Source organism: Oryza sativa, chromosome 2 (assembly GCF_034140825.1).
Source record: "Oryza sativa Japonica Group chromosome 2, ASM3414082v1".
Taxonomy (NCBI): Eukaryota; Viridiplantae; Streptophyta; class Magnoliopsida; order Poales; family Poaceae; genus Oryza; species Oryza sativa.
The window spans coordinates 4,203,579-4,221,631 of NC_089036.1; the positions used below are offsets into that span (position 1 = coordinate 4,203,579).

At 39.3% G+C, this 18,053-nt stretch overlaps 1 protein-coding gene across 3 annotated transcripts; it reads right to left on the reverse strand.

Moving 5' to 3' along the window:
- Window positions 1-1,187: 1,187 nt before the first annotated feature.
- On the reverse strand, window positions 1,188-16,692 carry LOC4328480 (calcium-transporting ATPase 5, plasma membrane-type-like). 3 transcript variants are annotated; one of them, XM_026023244.2, is made up of 35 exons: window positions 16,674-16,692; window positions 13,946-14,180; window positions 12,929-13,045; window positions 12,789-12,846; window positions 12,477-12,568; window positions 12,256-12,387; window positions 11,983-12,072; window positions 11,704-11,773; window positions 10,567-10,637; window positions 10,394-10,477; window positions 10,223-10,300; window positions 10,072-10,143; window positions 9,603-9,686; window positions 9,203-9,285; window positions 8,578-8,686; window positions 8,445-8,500; window positions 8,324-8,366; window positions 8,168-8,251; window positions 7,923-8,060; window positions 7,340-7,405; window positions 7,162-7,260; window positions 6,369-6,479; window positions 6,132-6,299; window positions 5,495-5,554; window positions 4,956-5,117; window positions 4,501-4,617; window positions 4,264-4,362; window positions 4,046-4,183; window positions 3,119-3,219; window positions 2,972-3,017; window positions 2,745-2,879; window positions 2,487-2,594; window positions 2,300-2,391; window positions 2,006-2,094; window positions 1,188-1,830 (listed from the first exon to the last, which is right to left on the reverse strand). In XM_026023244.2, exons 2-35 carry the CDS (start codon window positions 14,126-14,128, stop codon window positions 1,784-1,786), a joined length of 3,282 nt encoding a protein of 1,093 aa, XP_025879029.1. In that variant the 5' UTR covers window positions 14,129-14,180; window positions 16,674-16,692; the 3' UTR covers window positions 1,188-1,783. The 3 variants fall into 3 exon arrangements, with proteins under 3 accessions (XP_025879029.1, XP_015626130.1, XP_015626131.1); XM_015770644.3 differs by lacking the exon at window positions 16,674-16,692 and adding an exon at window positions 16,325-16,475; XM_015770645.3 differs by lacking the exon at window positions 16,674-16,692 and adding an exon at window positions 14,324-14,704.
- Between the last annotated feature and the right edge of the window lie 1,361 nt (window positions 16,693-18,053).

Sequence of the window (18,053 nt, forward strand, 5' to 3'; positions counted from 1 at the left end):
CTAACCTTATAAATGGTCCAAAGAAATCCTTAAACTTTATCATAAGGCCTAGAATAGTCTTTGGGTCCACCAAAATCATCATATGAATATGCTATATCATCATTCATGCAAAATCTATGATGAATTGTCCAATCTACCCTTACATATATCATAAAAAAAATATAAGGGTGAATTAGACATAACCATAGGAAAAAAATACTTCTTTTTTTCACCCTTCTGAGGTATATTTTTTCTCTTACATATACCATATATTTTTGTAACTTTTTTCCTTTTGTTTTTTTATCTTCCTATGCAAAGGGTAAATTGGACAAATCATATAGATTTTGTATGGGAAGGTGACATGGCATGTCCATATGGCGATTCTGGTGGGACCAAGAACTATATTAGCCCACATGACAAATTTAAAGGACTTGTTTGGATAATATGAAAGATTAAGGACTAAAATGACCCAGGAGCGAAACTTTAGGGACTATATTAGCTATTCTCCCTTTTTTTCCAAGCATAGCATGCATTGCCTTGCTATCTTTTCTTTTCTTTTTTTTGGTGAAAGGTCATATTTGACTCCTTAAAGCATTAGGGTGTGTTTGAGAAGGAGGGGATTGAGGAGATTGGGAAGATACGTAAAACAAGATGAGCCATTAGCACATGATTAATTGAGTATTAATTATTTTAAACTTCAAAAATGGATTAATATGATTTTTTAAAATAACTTTTCTATAGAAATTTTTTTACAAAAAACACACCGTTTAGTAGTTCGGGAAGTGTGCGCGCGGAAAACAAAACTATCTTTCTCTCTTTCTCCTGCGCTCAAACGCAGCCTTATAATCATCAACCCTACATAGATCCAAAGCAAGGAGATATACTGAAAGATGGGCATGTTACTAGAAAAGTTACCGAAATGGCAAGCTAGTGATAGAACTCTAGGCAAACATTGTACGACTAGCAATTGCACTTTGTTCAGTCAAGAGAAATACTCCATACATCAGTATTAGAGGCAAAACATAGGACTAATTTGCTATGGAACATCCTAGTTTTTATCATGTGCCATATGTACTTACCAGGTATGTGTAATGAAGCTATCAGCTGGATGGTCAGTTTGCCATGATGGTTACTAGCCAGATTAGCTTAAATCCTCCAACAAACAAGCTACTATCAAAGTCAAAACAGGCCTATAAAGGATTATATAATTTGCGCCAGAACATACCTAAATAAAAGTACAGCATTCAAGTACAAAATGTATGTTGATCCTGAAAAATATGAGCAGCTCTCAAAAATCAAAAGCAGTAACACTAATAAACCTCCCAGTCATTTAGCTCAAATTTTTAGACATCTCCGTGTAATACTTTGAAAGAAGATGTGCTCAGTAGCGTACTATGATGCATGAATGCGGCCAAGACTGGCCACGGGCCAACCCATAGGTACTAATTGACCCACTCTAGTCCAAATAAACGAACTACATTTCATTTTTTGTGATTCTAAAAGTGAAATTTAGTTCATTTAGTTGAACTAGTGTGGGTAAAAGAGTATCCACGGGTCAGCCCACACTCATCCCTAGCCAACTAGTGAAGTGTATGTCTAAGTTCCTAATCTTTGTTTACATCGGCGTCAGGCCCAATTCATGAGTAAGAGAGGATGAAACATCTGTCGGATTGGCTTCAACCTCAGTATACAGTCAGCCTAAGAGGTAGCATGGTTAGAAGTCAACCTTCAAAATTATACAAGCATCTATGTGCACCACCACTAATTTCAGAGCTGATAATTTTGGTCACTTGGACATGCACAATCACACAGGTGGAGGTGGAGGTGGAGGTGGAGTTGATCCTTCGTTATCTGTAAATTGGGCCAAAGGAAGGTGATTAAATTGGTAAAACTAAAAAGAAATAATGTTACTGCCGGTGTTCTGATAAACAGCAGCGAAGGAAACAAAACATAGAAGCAAACATAGTTGCTAGAGAACAGATATGTTTCAAATGTTTACAACAGCTGGCTAAAATATAGTGGGTACCTTTCTTTCCCGGTAAACACCTTGAGATGTAAGTTTTCAATTCAGTTCGGGGAACCGGTATGAACTTTCCAGCAAAAGCCAGGGGCCAACTGCATGAACAAGGCAATAGTTAGCTCACAGTAAGCAAGCTACAGTCAATCGTTATAATTTATCCATCCCAAACTAAAGCTGTTTTCTTCGATTGCTATCAGATCAATAGTTGGAGGAAGAAAAGGTCACTAAATAATTTTGGAAAAGTATTAATCATCCCTGCAACAGAAGCACCACGTTCTACAAAGTGGACAAGTATCTCACCTCACAAAACCAATACCAACAGAAACAAGCCAAAGCTTCCAACTGAGTCTCACAGTTGATGTAAATTTCCCAAGAAACTCAATGATTATTACCTGAGTATCAGAGATATGTTAGTTAAATTTTATCTGCTCCCCGAACTATTTAATCAGCATTTGAAGGTGGATTGAGTATTTCCACCCTTTCATACCTGCAGCACGACAGTTATGCTCACTACAGCCAAAAAAAGATGGTTTCTTGAAACCCCATCAAATATATTCAGTTCATATGGTTTACGAGAATTGAACTCGTTAAACACCTATTGTAAAAGAAATGGAGAAGTTAGGATTTTTCTCAAGCTGCAAAATGGTGCACATCTATGCTATATATGAAAAGAAAAGATAACCATTTAACAAAAATCAGTAACATGCTTTCAAAAGGTGCAAGAAGCCCACCGAAGACAAATTACCTGACAAAGCACAAATGTATTAAATATAAATGTATTTTTCACTTTATTGGCATGATCAAGAGTATCTTGAGTCAAATGCAGAAGATCCCGGCCTCTAAAGTTGAGTGTCAGAAGAACAGTAACTTGAAAGACAGCCTGTGGTTAGAAAAAAAAATTCTCAGCAACTAGCCAAGTAAAAAATAATTGGATTAACAATGCAGAAGCATTATATGACAAGTCCGTCCTACCTGAATGAACAAGTTTCTCCACATAATGTTAGTCACAAGTGGTTCTCTGTGTTAAATGTGAAAGCATGTTAGAATTTTGTTATTCCTTTACAAATTTAAGACAATCAAGAATTATAGTGAGCACGGGTTGGTTTCAGGTGTACTAACTTCCGTCCAACAGGTGGCCGCTTCATAAGTTGGTCTGTTGGTGGTTCAGTAGCCAATGCAAGTGCACCAAGTGTGTCCATAATGAGATTGACCCAAAGAAGCTAAATCAACAACAAACGGAAGTAAAACATTCAGCCATGTGCCGACGTGCAAATCAATACAGTTAAGTATCTTAATTTCATTTTCACTAACAATTTCCCCTTAGCCCATGGTAAAATTATTTTTTCAACCCCATCTTTATTTACAGGACATCTTCTAAATGTCCCTTCAACAAACTTGATTGATTTAAGATTTAACATATCAGAATACACTAGAAAACGTATTCATGTCCTAACTGGTTTTGCATCCTAGGTATGCTTTCAACAAGACACCGCCAAATTCCAGATTCCAAGTGAAGCCCTCATGTGATTAAAGAATGGTACAGTGAGCAAGCAGGATACAGTCCCCAATAGTAGCAAAAAATGATAATATACTGAAGTAAACTCCGTACAGTGCCACATTGCCACTAAAGTAACAAGCACATACTCCATAGTTATTTCCATTAGCCAATGTAATGATTCAGACACAGCAGCAAGTGGACAAACTAGTTTTATTTTGAGGGAATGCACATAAAACTTGTGCATCATTGCATTAAGATTGAAAGAAACAAAGTTCTCAAAGAATCCATCTTCGCAACTCCCAAAGCAAACAGACCAACCCAAAACAAAAAAGAGTTTAAAGCAACAGAGTTTATCTCGCAATATCTTTTTGCGGCCTTACTACAGAGAGCAGTGGCCGAACTAGTCATGGCAATTCAGGCATGGCTAACAATTTGAGTTTTAAACTATCAATAAACAAAGTTATACTAATATGGCATAGTACATAGCAGTAACTCTAAGAGTATTTTCCTCTCAAAGAAAATTCTAAGAGCATTGTGTTGTTGCAAACCTGAACGGCGTTTAGAGGAACATTTCCTGAAGAAATAGCAGCAACCACATTGATTATAAGAGCCGCAACATTTACAGTAAGCTGGAATTGAATAAACTTTTGGATATTTGCATAAACCGAACGACCCCAGCGGACCACCTAGAACGTTACATATGGATAAATGTTAAGGCATTTGTTAAATTAATTGTGTAAGATTATTAAGCTCCAACTTCCCTAACCTTTACAACTGAAGCAAAATTGTCATCCAGAATAATTATATCTGAGCTTTCTTTAGCTACTTCTGTTCCTTGGATACCCATAGCAAGACCAATGTCTGCCTAAATTAGGAGGAATAAGAGATCAAAATTAGAAATGTGCATCAACATGCATGATCGATTGTCTTCATCTGATTGAAATAAAACCATTATGTTTATCCTTTTATTTGTTCAAAACAAAATTCCCAATTATGTATGTACCTCATGCAATGCAGGAGCATCATTCGTTCCATCTCCAGTAACAGCAACAACATTGCCTTTCTTTTTCAGTGCTTTTACTAGGAGAAGTTTGTCACTTGGAGAAGATCTTCCCATGACCTACAATGCATTGTTGACATCAGGTTGCTTCCCCTAGAATGATCGAGCTAACAGCCAGTACAAGTACTGAACATGGTAATGTGTAAACTCGAAAGTATGTACTCCAGATATATCTGTCTTACTACATGAAATAAATCGTTAGGCATTCTGCAGCAATTTCTGCAACCGAGCTATAGGTTTATGGTTCCATTTTTTGCCAAACCAAAAAAGCAAGGGAAAATAACATACACAATGAGCAATGAACCAGCTTAAGAACTAAAAGCACCATTATAAGGTTACATCGATAAACTTGGTACACACTTTAATATTTTTGCAAGCACAAATGAGATTGTTCTTACACTAATCTGATCAGCAACTGCCTCCCTTTCAGCGTCACTGTATGCCCGGAAAACTTTTCCCTCTATTATAACTGGTTGAGATGCCTGGGAGTCCGTGAGTATTCCACACTCAAGTGCTATTGCTCTGGCCGTTTGTAGGTTATCTCCAGTTACCATTCGTACCTGCTTGTTCAAAAACCGCAGGAGTTTGTCAGGTAATAGTGATGAGAAGAGCTACAACTATTCAAGTGGCACTGTGCCAACATTACTAGTGCTCATAGTTTTATGCCTACACATCCAACATGAACAAATAAACAGATTTAGTTCCTTAAGTAAAAGAACATGAATTCTAAAGGCAAGAAAATCAAGAAAGTCACATATCTTATGTTCACTGGAGCGTAATTGTACATCTAAATCTGATTTTCTATAATTGTATATAACAGTCAATATTTGAAGGAACATTCAAGTATCAACACTCGCTGTAAGGAAAATGGGACTGTAATGTTTGTAAAAATGCCCATTATGTCCTCCAGTACACATGAATTCAACAAACTACATACCTTTACACCAGCATTTTTGCACAGATCTACAGCATTTCTTACCCCAGGGCGACAGGGGTCCTGCAAAAAATATGGATGTCCCAAACAAAGACAAACAATGTTACCAGAACAGTAATAAAGGAAAAGTGAGCTATAATATATAACTAGCCAAACACAAATGCAATCGCATGGCTAGATACTAATGCATGCTTGTATTTGAAAATAGAGTTGTATTTACTAGATCACTCATGCATATTGCAAAGAATACATTTTTTTATGACCATAAGGCCCTAATAACCATCCGATAAATTTATACTGTAATCTAGACCCACCATATTAAATTTTGTATAACCTTTTCTTTTTCCTCTGATTAACAAGTTAATTTCTTGCCTTTACACCAGTGTTTTTTAAAAAAGGTTTACAAGGCTGCATACAAGGAACATTTGTCCCAACCTTGTACATCTTAAACTGCATGAGTGGTCAATTATACCATATAAGTGACCGATTATGCCACATAAGCACTACAAGGTGGGGTGACCACACGAAACCGCTTACTGCTTTTCAACACATTGTTTTAGACATGTAGAAACTTCTTTTAACATTGCTTTAAATATAACAGATATCATAATTCAGATATCATGGTTTGCTTTGCATGTACCTTCATCCCTACGATTCCAATGAGAGCCAGTTCATTATCTGGTAATTCCCAGTTGATTCTTTCTTCCTCATTTGGAACATAATTCAGATCAAGATTTCTATAAGCAAAAGCAACACATCGAAGACTTTCCTCGGCCATCTCCTCTATGTATTTCTTGAACTGATTAGCCTGAAAGACCCAGCTGAGACATGAGAATTATTAAATAAACCTGAGAAGGGTTTCCTATGTGGTTAATACCTTATCAGGTGTCATTTCATGACTAATGCCATTTACATCAAGCCAATTTGTACATAAGGCAAGAACAATTTCAGCAGCCCCTTTCCAGTGCACATGAATATCTGAATCATCCTGAATGCAAACAATATTATAAGGTTGCAGCGTGTTACATGCCAAATAGAAGGCACTTGCAAATCATGAAAATATTTGTACTCTAGCTAAACTAGATCCATAAACCAAGCATAGTGTTTTTCAGATTACTGAGTAATCAGAGCATGCTCAACCTGCCATGCAGTATTTCTATGTAAAGAATGGTTTTCTCATTTCAGTGCAAGACCTTTTGTTCAAACAAATCAACAAGAATGTCTGTTAACAAATAGGAGAACTTCTGATACATAAGATCCTTTTTGTTACATTCTAAAATCACGAAAAAAAATGTTCTGAACCGATATTATATCATATTATCATAGACATTAGACAAGTAAAAGAAGATGTTTGGAAAAAAACTAAACTGCAATAGTGGAGATGCAATGAATATACATAACATTAAATTGAAAAAGAAATGAACCTTTTGCCAATCAACCAACAAAAATAAAGCATGTAATCATCAAATTCTAGGGAGCCATATTTGAGATAAGGCCCATTGCCATTTCATCGCTATCGAAGTACATGTACATATTGACGACACAGGAAGAAGCTCGTGTATCTAATGAGTATGTGTCTATGAAATCATTTCAAGAAATAGGATGCCACGAACAAACTAACAGCCAAAAACTAGATCTCAAATAACATTAGTGACAAAAGATGGATTTACCACAATCACTGCAACACCGGCACGTTTCTTTTCTGAGTTGAATGGGGAGACATGAATAATAGAAGATTTTGATTTCTCCTCCGCAAATTTCATATGAAGCTACAGGAGGCATCAGCCAGATAAGTAAAAATGTAGCCACCAAAAGAGAAGCAAAGTATGAGAATGCAAGGAAACTTACCTCAACACCCCAAGAAAGAATAGCCTTTTCAGTTGGTGAGCCTGTTATCTCAATAGGACTACCATCCTGATGAATCAAGAATCAGGATAACATAGAAGGATAAAGGTACCAATATGAGACAATGCATGTAAAGAATGCAGATCACTGAAACCACTAGCAATGGCACCAGTACACAAGTACGAAAAAAGACATATGTCTCACATTAGAGATCAAATTTAAAACGCTTCCCCTGCATGCCTTTTAAAATGGTATCAACTTGGTAATAAACTGACTAGTGCTCATGTGCTTCCTCATTTGCACAAATCTTGAAGCAGGCAAGCAGCATCCTTAGTAGTGGAACTGTGTGTTGTTGCAAACAGACACTCAATATGATTTAAAGTTCACACTATACACTATTGTGGAGAGCATAGAAGAACCTCTTCAAGAGAATGCAACTCATAAAAAAATCAGACCAGGATGTTAAATACCTACCAAATAGATAACTAGAATCTACCAAATCTACCAGCTACTGAATAGCCTAATTTAGAATAATGAACAATGTTCAGGTATGTAAACTGCAGTAGTAATAAACACGTGGCATCACCTCTGGCTCAAAAACGCTGCCTGAAGAATTCTGTGCGATTCCTTCAAGTATAAGAGAGGAAACAACAGGCGACAAATTCTCAATATCAGCTGGAGATTTCAGCTTTATCCCCCCAACAACAGATCGGACAACGGTCATCTTAAGCAACCAAAATTCAGAGTCAAATAATCACAAAGGTACCATGGTAATTTACAACTGAGTATTAGAGTAAATTGTATATCCATTACTATGCAAAAACAACTAACCTGATTGAGTGTTAGTGTACCAGTCTTGTCACTACAAATGGTTGTAGCTGAACCCATTGTTTCACAAGCTGAAAGCCTCCGCACCTGAAAATCACATGAGTGGAACCATGTAATAACCAAAAGGGTACAACATAAACAAAACCGAGAAATATATACCAGAGCTTTGTCTGCCATCATTTTTTGCATCGAATAGGCCAGCCTGATAAAATAAAACAAGAGGTTGAATGATTCAAATAAAGTTAAACATGAATGAAAACATCAACCTATATCAACTCACGTTAGAGTTACGGCAAGTGGTAGTCCCTCAGGTACAGCAACGACAACAATAGTCACCTACATGGTACTTTGTAATATAAGAATGGGATAACAGAAGGGTCTTCAGATACACTGAACACTAAACCACTACATACCGCGATAGTTAGTATCTTTATTGTCCCAAAAATTGTAGATTTCACACTTGTTTGCCCCTTAACAAATTGAATAGAGCCATCTGGATTTGTAGTATGCCCTGTAAAATATCTGGGAGCAAAGGAGAAGTTCTAAGTACATAGTGGATACATGGGCAACAAACATCATATATTACATATATACACAATCATGATGGCGATTCCTAATTATAGTATCTTATATATTTCTCAATATAGGGATCATATACATCATTGTGCGTGTGTGCATGTATTGTGGTGGGGATCATACATCATGGTGGGGGTTGGTCGGGGATGGGGGGAGGATGCAAAGAGACTAAACCTTGTTACAAGTGCAGTAGTGTCTCTTTTCATCTGTTTCATGTATAGTCCAGTTTATATTTAAGTTATTCAGATGATAATCATTGCAGAGTGAGCACTTTATTGCTTTACCAAGCAGTGTAATGATATGCCATATTGCACTCCAGGTTCCAGTACAATTCAAAACGCATAAGTTTAGTGGTAAAAAGTGTCATGCCGACAATTTGATTTTTGCTTGTATGGGTTAATCACCAAAGCTATACTAAATTTACATCAAGAAGATGCATAGATAGCCATTCACTTTGCTTACCTTGCAACAAGGACTATGAGAACCATTGCAGCAACAGAAAGCCCCACAATACCTATGAAAGTTGCCACTCCATTCAACCGTACCTTCAACAGAAAAGAGAAGAACATGAATGAATCATAAGATGTAAATGATGGCATGGGCAACTGTTCAAATGCAGGGCAAGTTTGGTTCTCTACCCTATCATGTTTTGGTTATTTGGTAGTGCCAAATCTTGGGCAAGTTTTGACCCTACCAAATTTTCGATAGGATAGAGGTGCCTCAACTATATGGATTTGACAAATATTGGCTTCAATGCGAACACATAATAGGTACATATTGAAGTTGCCAAATTGTTGGTAGTGCAAAACCAAACCAGCCCACAATTCCCATTCAGGTCATAGCACAGGGATTGGAGAAAAACCTGTAGTGGAGTTTCTTCATTGTTGTCTTCTGAGATGCTGGCCATCAATAAGCCCCACTCAGTGTTTAGACCGACTGCAGTTACCTACAAAAGAAACTGCAAAATTTCATATACAAAAGACTTCCACACCACATTACAAATGTTAGAAAAAAAACGTCACAAACTTAATTCTTGAGGGTATAAGGCACTAACATACATGAGACAAAGTAATGACGTTGATATTTTTGCACTTCAGTCGTGTAAGTAGGGGTGAAATTTCATATCATTTCACTAGGGTCTGTTAAAAAGTCCACCGAATTGGTTTACTCTAGCTTGTGAATTAATTTACTGGACTAAACAGCAGTACTTAAATCGATGATCAGAGGTGACAGATGGGCCTCAAATTGCCTCTTTTTGTTAACAGGCATGCAATTTTCATAAGAAAAAAAGTGGAAGAGTGAGGCCATTGAATCAAGATATGGTTACTTACCAACATGGTACCATAACCATCAGCTACTTTGCATCCTCCCATTAAGAAAGGTGATTTATGGTCCTTGACAACCTAATAAAAGAAACAGGGTTTACATATGATGGGGAAGTCAGTCCTATATAGGACAATAGGGGTCGAAAAGGTTGCTTACGATCTTGCTTTCCCCAGTCATACTGGATTCATCAATGGCAAGAGAATGACCACTAACCAAAACACCATCAGCCGGGACCTAAAAGGTGTATTTAGTTTCATTATAATCTCAGAAATACAAACAGCATAGAACATAAATCAAATCAGAATGCATGGATTTACATAATCTTACCTGGTCACCAATTTTTAGAGCCACTACATCACCAACTACAATATCAAATATTGACACTTCAATCCTTCTACCACCTCTAATAACCTGACAAGTGTAACACAAATACAACCCCATTAGAGGACTAAAATATTGTTGCTAATTATCTGAGAAATGGGTATATTCATATGGCGCACCTCCACTTGTATATTTTGCTTCTCTTCATTAAGGTGCTGGAACTGAAGGGACTGTTTGTAGTCACTCACAGCTAATACAAAACAAAATGAGTGTTTAGTAAAGCAACTAAATTATTCCAACTAGAGTGTCTTGCATGGGTTTGCTAAGCAGAAGGAAAAAAATGTTGAACATTGAAAAATGAAGGATATGGGGGAAAAACAAAACATGCTGCAGAAACATTAGTAAATGACAAACAACGTGGAAACTAAAAACTGAGCATGCTTTGAGAACAATTTGATTAGATCTGTTGAGAAAATTGCATACAGTGTGTTCTTAATGAAATATCGGACAGCAAAAGAATGTTGTGAAGCAAGCTATTGTGGCTAGAGCTGAGACTCTTCAAGCATAGGCGTTGGAATAGCGTGCAGGCTTCAGTTAACAGAATCAGGATAGGCGAGTTGGGAACATCAGAGGGTCGTCTGATACTGATATATGGAAGCGGCTCAACCAAACAAGCAATAGGTAATAATGTCGTGTAGCAGATTCGCGAACAAGGGTTACTGAGCCTGTTGCCCTGTTGTCAGAGAAAGCACCTGCACTCTCTAGCTGACATATGGAAGTGGCTCAACCAAACAAGCAATAGGTAATGATTTGTGAAGAAGGGTTACTGGGCCTGTTGTCAGGGAAAGCATCTACACTCTCTAGCTGCCTTTTCGTTGTATTGTGCATAATGTAACTAAGGGTGCCTGAGATATTTAGACTTGGATTGTTTGAATCTTCATAACAAGTTCTGTACAAGCCTTATGTGTAATAATTTATTTGGGGACGTCTATCATAACTCCATTATTGCAGTAATTGAGTATTATTTGTTACTGTTCAAAAAAAGTACATGACAAAAATAGAAGTGGTGTTCTATTTAAAAGAGCTAATGATAAACTGCAATCACTTTGCCAAAGAATAACACAAAAAACATCTAGTCTTTTATCATTACAAATTAAAGCATGACTCAAACTTCAGAAAAAGTTAAAGAACCTTTAACAATGGTTTGCATCTAAGTAAAGTATAATGATGGTGTATTCACCTATTAATATCTCAACTATTGAACTGCTTAGAGAAGATCAATTAGCATAGAGATGAACAGGCGAAGAATAGCATACCAGTAACAAGTATGACAAGAAAGACCGCAAATGCAATGCTTGCACCGTCGTACCATCCTTCTTTGATGCCCTAATGAATTTTTTTAAGACAGAACTTAGAACTAAAGAAAACACTGATCAAAAGTTTTGCTGGCAGTGAGGGTGCTCAACTAAACCATCGTTTGTGGACATTAATGAAATTGGATTTCAAGATCAGAAGGGAAAATAATATTTAACCAATAGTTAGATAACATACAGTGCATAAGAAATATAAGAAAGGAGGATGGTTATAGGAGTCACCTCTGTTGCAATGCCCAATACCAGAGAAATTACAGCCGCTATGATAAGGATAACTAGTGTCAAGTCTTGGCAAGCTTCCCAGAGGAAAACCTGTTAACCCCCGGACCCCAAAGAAAGAAAGACAGACAGACAGACAGACAGACAGACAGACAGACAGACAGATAGAGAGATAGATAGATAGATAGATAGATAGAGAGAGAGAGAGAGAGAGAGAGAGATATCAGTACTGAAACTAAGACACGCTTACTAGTTGAAATGGACAAATAAATTTACCAAAAAACTTCTCCCCTTTTTGCGAGGGTATCTGTTAGCCCCAAAAGCATTTGCCCTGCATGCCAAATCTACCTCATCTCCATGGACTCCCTTCTCCGTGTTTGTTTTCAGTAAATTTGCGAGTCCTTTAACCTAATGTTTATTAAAGAAGAATTCCATGCCTTAATTAGTAGTTCTAAAAATGATATTCAAGTTAAATTTGCAGTATGAATGGTACATGCCCCTCCATATCCGTGCAGAGAAGAATAATCATGATCCCTTGTCATAGCTGTAAGCTGCTCCTCTCCAATTCCGAACCCGCGAGGGAGAATTTCTGCATTATATGAATGTGTAAGGTTTTCTCTCTTTTTCTCTTTGCACAGCTATATATCACAATGCAATTCAGTCCTTTACTATGTGAACTATTAATCCTCGACAAAGATAGCAAGCATATTGATAAACAACAAAGGTAAACACAACTAACAATTATTCAAGAGAAAAAAACACAACTAACAATTATGTCTCCAGCCTGAAAGTGAGTCCACAAAAGCTACCTGGTAATTCCCTATCAACATCATGCTTTTGTCCAGCTTCCTTGAAAAGTAATGCGGCCTGATTGAATTCAAAACTGAAACCGTCAAACAAGATACCATGACATGATATGCATATCACAAATATAAGGTTAAACATATACCCGGATGACTTGAGCATGAGCCCTAATTTTCCTCCTTATTTGTTCCTTTTCCTCCTCTTTCTTCAGATCAAGAGTATATCTGAATCGCCGAGAGGCATTGAGCACAAGAGCAGCTTGCTGCCAATGGAAAACATAGTTGTATTGTGTAAAAATAATGAGCAGGATACAACATTAGTCAAGATTGTATATGCATTGCTAGTTAAAATAATTTTCACGAGATTGTTTAACTTGTAAATTCAGTTCTAACGATTTTACAAGTTCAATAGGATCCACCTAAAAAAATGATCAATAGGTCTTCAAAACATTAAAACTAGGACATTTGTTTTCCCATCTGTGTACGAGGTTCATTACAATGTCTCTGTACATGAGGGATAGGTTCATTACAATGTCTCAGCCCGCAACAGTTGCATATGTAGCCAAGGGTCATGAATGAGCCTATACATGCATACCTATTCACTAACATAGTTTAACATTTCACAGTACCTGAAGAGAACTAAGAACCGACCATTCATATTCACAGTCAGTGTTCATCTCATTAGATTCTAGGTGGTAGCAACAGAGCAAAATACTAACACCAGCAACATTCGGTTCTTACTTCGTAGTATTGTTTCCTAGAGTAAAATTGGCAATCCTCAGATCATTCGGAAGCTTTAGAGAACCACAGTTCCACGATTGAGTTTTACAGGAGCCACAAAATAGGAAAAAGGTATACAGGATCATAATAATAGTTCAATACTTCCTCCGTTTCATAATGTAAGTCATTCTATCATTGCCCACATGAATATAGATGCTAATGAATCTAGACATTATATATGTCTAGATTTATTAATACCTATATGAATGTGGACAATATTAGAATGACTTATGTTACGAAACGGAGGGAGTATAACTAAAAACTTAAAAGCGCAAGTGGCAGCCAAAGGTAAATCCCGCACGGAATTAAACAGCATTGCACATGGAAGCATGAGCAGTAGAATGTAGCAGTTAGCGGAGAGAAGGGGAGGAACTCATACTCACCCTCCACCGGCGAAGCCGCTCGACGGAGGCGCGCTTGGCGGGGATGTCGAAGGGGTCGGCCCCCTCGTCCAGCACGTCGACGCCGAGCACGTCGCTGCAGTCGTTGCCGTTGCCATCGTCGTCGTCCCGCCGCCGATGGTACCTCCCCGGCGACGCCTCGGGCGCCTGCACTCCCACCGGCATGATTCCTCAGGAGAGATGACACGGACACCACCAGGCGGCGGCCGCCCCCGATCTGCACGCACATTCCCACACCACCCTCATCAGCAACAGCATAAACACACGCACAAAAAAAAAAAACAAGCACAAATCCCAACCCATCCCCCGACCCCTCGCCCCCCAAAACCAACAGCGACACGCGCAAAAATCCAGAGCAACCTGGGGGGCGGCGAGCTGTAGCCGGAGCCGGAGGCGGCGGCGGCGGCGGCGGCGGCGGAGTCGGAGTGGGGGGAGGGGGTGGGGGAGGAGGAGGCGTGCGGCGGAGGAAACGAAGCGAATCGAGGGCTCAGGGCTCTGCTCTGCTCTGCTCTTTAATTTCCGCGTTGCTTCCCTCCCCCGCTTTTCCCGCTTGAAGAGGGGGAGTGCTTCACGCAGACGACGCGGAGGCGGGGGCGCTTCGGCTTCCGCTTTTTTTTGCTTTAACTCGGAGAGGAATCGCGCCGCAGTTCGCCGGGGGATTTTCCGGCGGGTCTCGGAGCCGGGAGAGTGTAGTCGTGGTGGTGGTGGGCTAGTGGTGAACTCGTCGTCGACGTCGCGGCCGAGTCGAGTTCGAGACCGTGACTTGTGTGATGAATGGTGTCGCGGTCGGACGACGCGGGGGTGACCTGACCTGACCTAACGAGCCCAACTGCTCGATCGAACCGGCGCGATTGGCTCGGTGTCTCCGTCACGCGTACGTGCTGGGTGCGTGGCACGCGCGACGGTCTTGGCTGGGCTGGGCTAAATAAATTGCGCGTTGGCGACTTTGTATCTGGGGCGCACGGCGTCGTGCGGGCACGCGTTGGTTCGGTTGCGAACCAACGGTGGAACGGAGCGACGACCCTGTCGGCTGTAGCTGGTTTTTGTTTTCAAGTCCGATTGTTTTCCTGATCCTCTCGATCGGCCAGAGCCAGGCCAACTAGCCAAAAGACAAGCTACCAAAAATGTGCTGTGGCTGGGACTGTGGGTGTTTTCCGTTTCTTTTTTTTTTTACTTTGTCTTTTTGTCTCTATCATATTTACATTCTAGTTCTATAAGAATAGGGGGGCGGAAATTTCTTGAAAACCTGTCAACTAAAGCGTTGTGTCGGGTTTTTCTTTTTTTTTTTTACTAAATCTCAATGCTAAATTGTTGACTAGTTAGTTTGGTTTGTAGGCGAAGGATATTGAAACCCGGAAAATACCGTACTTAATTGTAATTCCACCTTAGCCTCACTAATTCATGTCCAGACCTATACATTAAGTTCACAAGGCACGTCACATCCCACACCAGCCACAAGCCATCAATTTTAGAAGCATCATCGTCGTCTAGTTAGTCACTGTAATCTCCTGAGTTGTGACTCTCGTTAGTAAGGCTCCTACCATTCGACCATTGCATCAATCGGTAATCCACATTCGATCTGTTTATTACAAAAGCCAAAAAAACCGATCCGAAACATTCATTTTTTTCTTCTAACAAATTTGGTTGGCATATGTTCAAACCTAAAGATCTGCCAAACCAAATGAATCAAATGTCTCCTTCCCCTACTTCCCCCACTTTATCCTCTTCATCTCCGAGCATTCCCCACTTCACATCATTAGCTGTTGTTTTTTATGTTTATGGTGGCCCCAAAGAGATTGAGTACGATAATATTTCAAGTAAGGGAGAGAGGATGCAACAGTAGGGGAGATTAGTGATATTGGGTATGTATATGGATGAAGCGATGCCAAAGTATAAAAATAAATGGATATGGCGCAACAAGTTAAGAGGTGCGTTAAGAAAATATTGCAGAAGAAACCATCACATATAAGAATTTTTTTTTCTCAAAAAAAGGGGTGGGTTGTAGGGAATTTAAAGGATTCTGTATGTGGAGGAGGCTGGTGGCTATACAAACTCTATCCCTCCCCGAAAAAAATACTACTCTATTAGAAAGAGCTTAGAACTCTAAAAAAAAAAGAAACATGGGCATGGTAAGATTTGGTCATTCAAATTCATAAGATAATAATATAGCTATATTTAATAATTTCAAGTAAAATTATATATATATAGATTATATATTATATGGATGCTAGCCGCACAATTACGCATAAGAAAAGGAATTCATGTAAGCGTCGAAGGCACGTACGATTCCTCTCCGCGAAAGGAGCTCACGCGATCGGGCGCATGTGCAAATGGACGAGAGAAACGCATATACGTACGTACCTCGGGTAGGTGATCGATCCGCCGTGCGCGCGCCCCGAGACGACGACGGCGAGCGGCGTACAGAGTGAAAACCAGCTCACAACCCCAAACAATCAAGCACGATTCGATCGCCGGTCGGCTGAGAGCTTCCTAGCTCGCTCGCTCGATCCGCCGGTCCTCTCGCCGCGCGCCGCTGCTAAGCTAGCTTCTCCGATCCTTGCTACTCTCGATCGATCGATCTCTTGCCGCTCAACTAGGCCACCAGCTACCGTTTTTTCACGCCGCCCTCTTTAATTTGGCTACATATATGAGATGATCTCTACGGCTACACGCTCTGCTAGCTCCATCCGTCCAAATTAAAGGGGCTTACTGGAGAGAGTGGAGACACAAAACGCTTGCTTCCGGCGGTGAACAAGGAAGCGATCGAGCGCCTCTCTGCTTTATAAGTATGTCGGTAGCTAGCTTTTGCGCATTTGCATCGCTGCCTGCCTGCTCTCACCTTGTGCTATCGCTCTGCTCTTTTAGAGCAAGTTTAACAATATAGCCAACTGCTAGCTCCAAATCAGCTATATCCAAATCATCTATAGCCAATGTAATAGCTAATTCATACAATAGTTACTTACTATACTATTAATACCTGGTCCTACCTGACATACGCACATTATGTCTTGGAGTCCGTGCTGCAGCTGACTACAGATCTATAGCCCACTGTTCTTCTTTCTCTTCCTTTTTCTCCTTAAAATATGTTTATAGCTGGCTTATAGTCTGCTATTGTACCTGCTCTTATAGAGAGAGAAGAAAAGAACGGTGTTAACTGTTAAGTATACGGTTTTTTGCGCTACATATCCGTTATGGTTTTTAATTTGTGCAGTGCAAGTTTTCTAAGTCTAGAGCTCGAGTAGGGCTCAACTAGTTAATAACGGCGTGATTATATTCACTTCACGTATTGATATATATGAATTGAATGAATACTATTACCTTCTTACACAAATATACGACGTTGATTAGTTTAATTTTGAGCTAACCAACATAAAAAAAATATGGAGGGAGTACTACACACTGGGGTGTAAATACACGAGAGGGAGAGAGGGAGAGAGGGGGAGTTGTAGACGGGATCTTAATTAGTAGTAATAGAATGTACTAAAGAGTCACGTACGACCAACGAAAGAATCTCTCCTAACAGCAGCAACATCAGATACTGACATATACTGACTAGCTAGGATCTTGGAGGAGATGGATATCTATATCCTCGTCCCGACCTGTATATATCGATGATTTGGCAGGCAGGGTGTCGTAGAGCTCGATCGATCTGCTGTTCGCATGCTTTTGCAACTGGATATATGCTAATTAATCCCACTGTTCATATGCAGTAGCTTAATTGACTAGGTCGTTAGTACTCATGCTAATTAATCCGACTTTTCATATGCAGTACTACTACTAATTACTTACTCCGTCCCATAATATAAGGGATTTTAAGTTTTTGCTTATAACGTTTGACCATTCGTCTTATTCAAATTTTTTAAATTATTATTTATTTTATTTGTGACTAACTTTATTATCTACAGTATTTTAAGCACAATTTTTCGTTTTTTATATTTGCAAAAAAAAATTGTTGGAAACTTGGAACACAATTGGATGTCATGCATGTGTGTACGCCGTGTCGCCGTCCTTTGCTACTTTTTACTCGTTGATCTAGTTGCTCGATCGAGCATAATTGCAACTAGATCCATCACAATGTCGTCGCTAAATC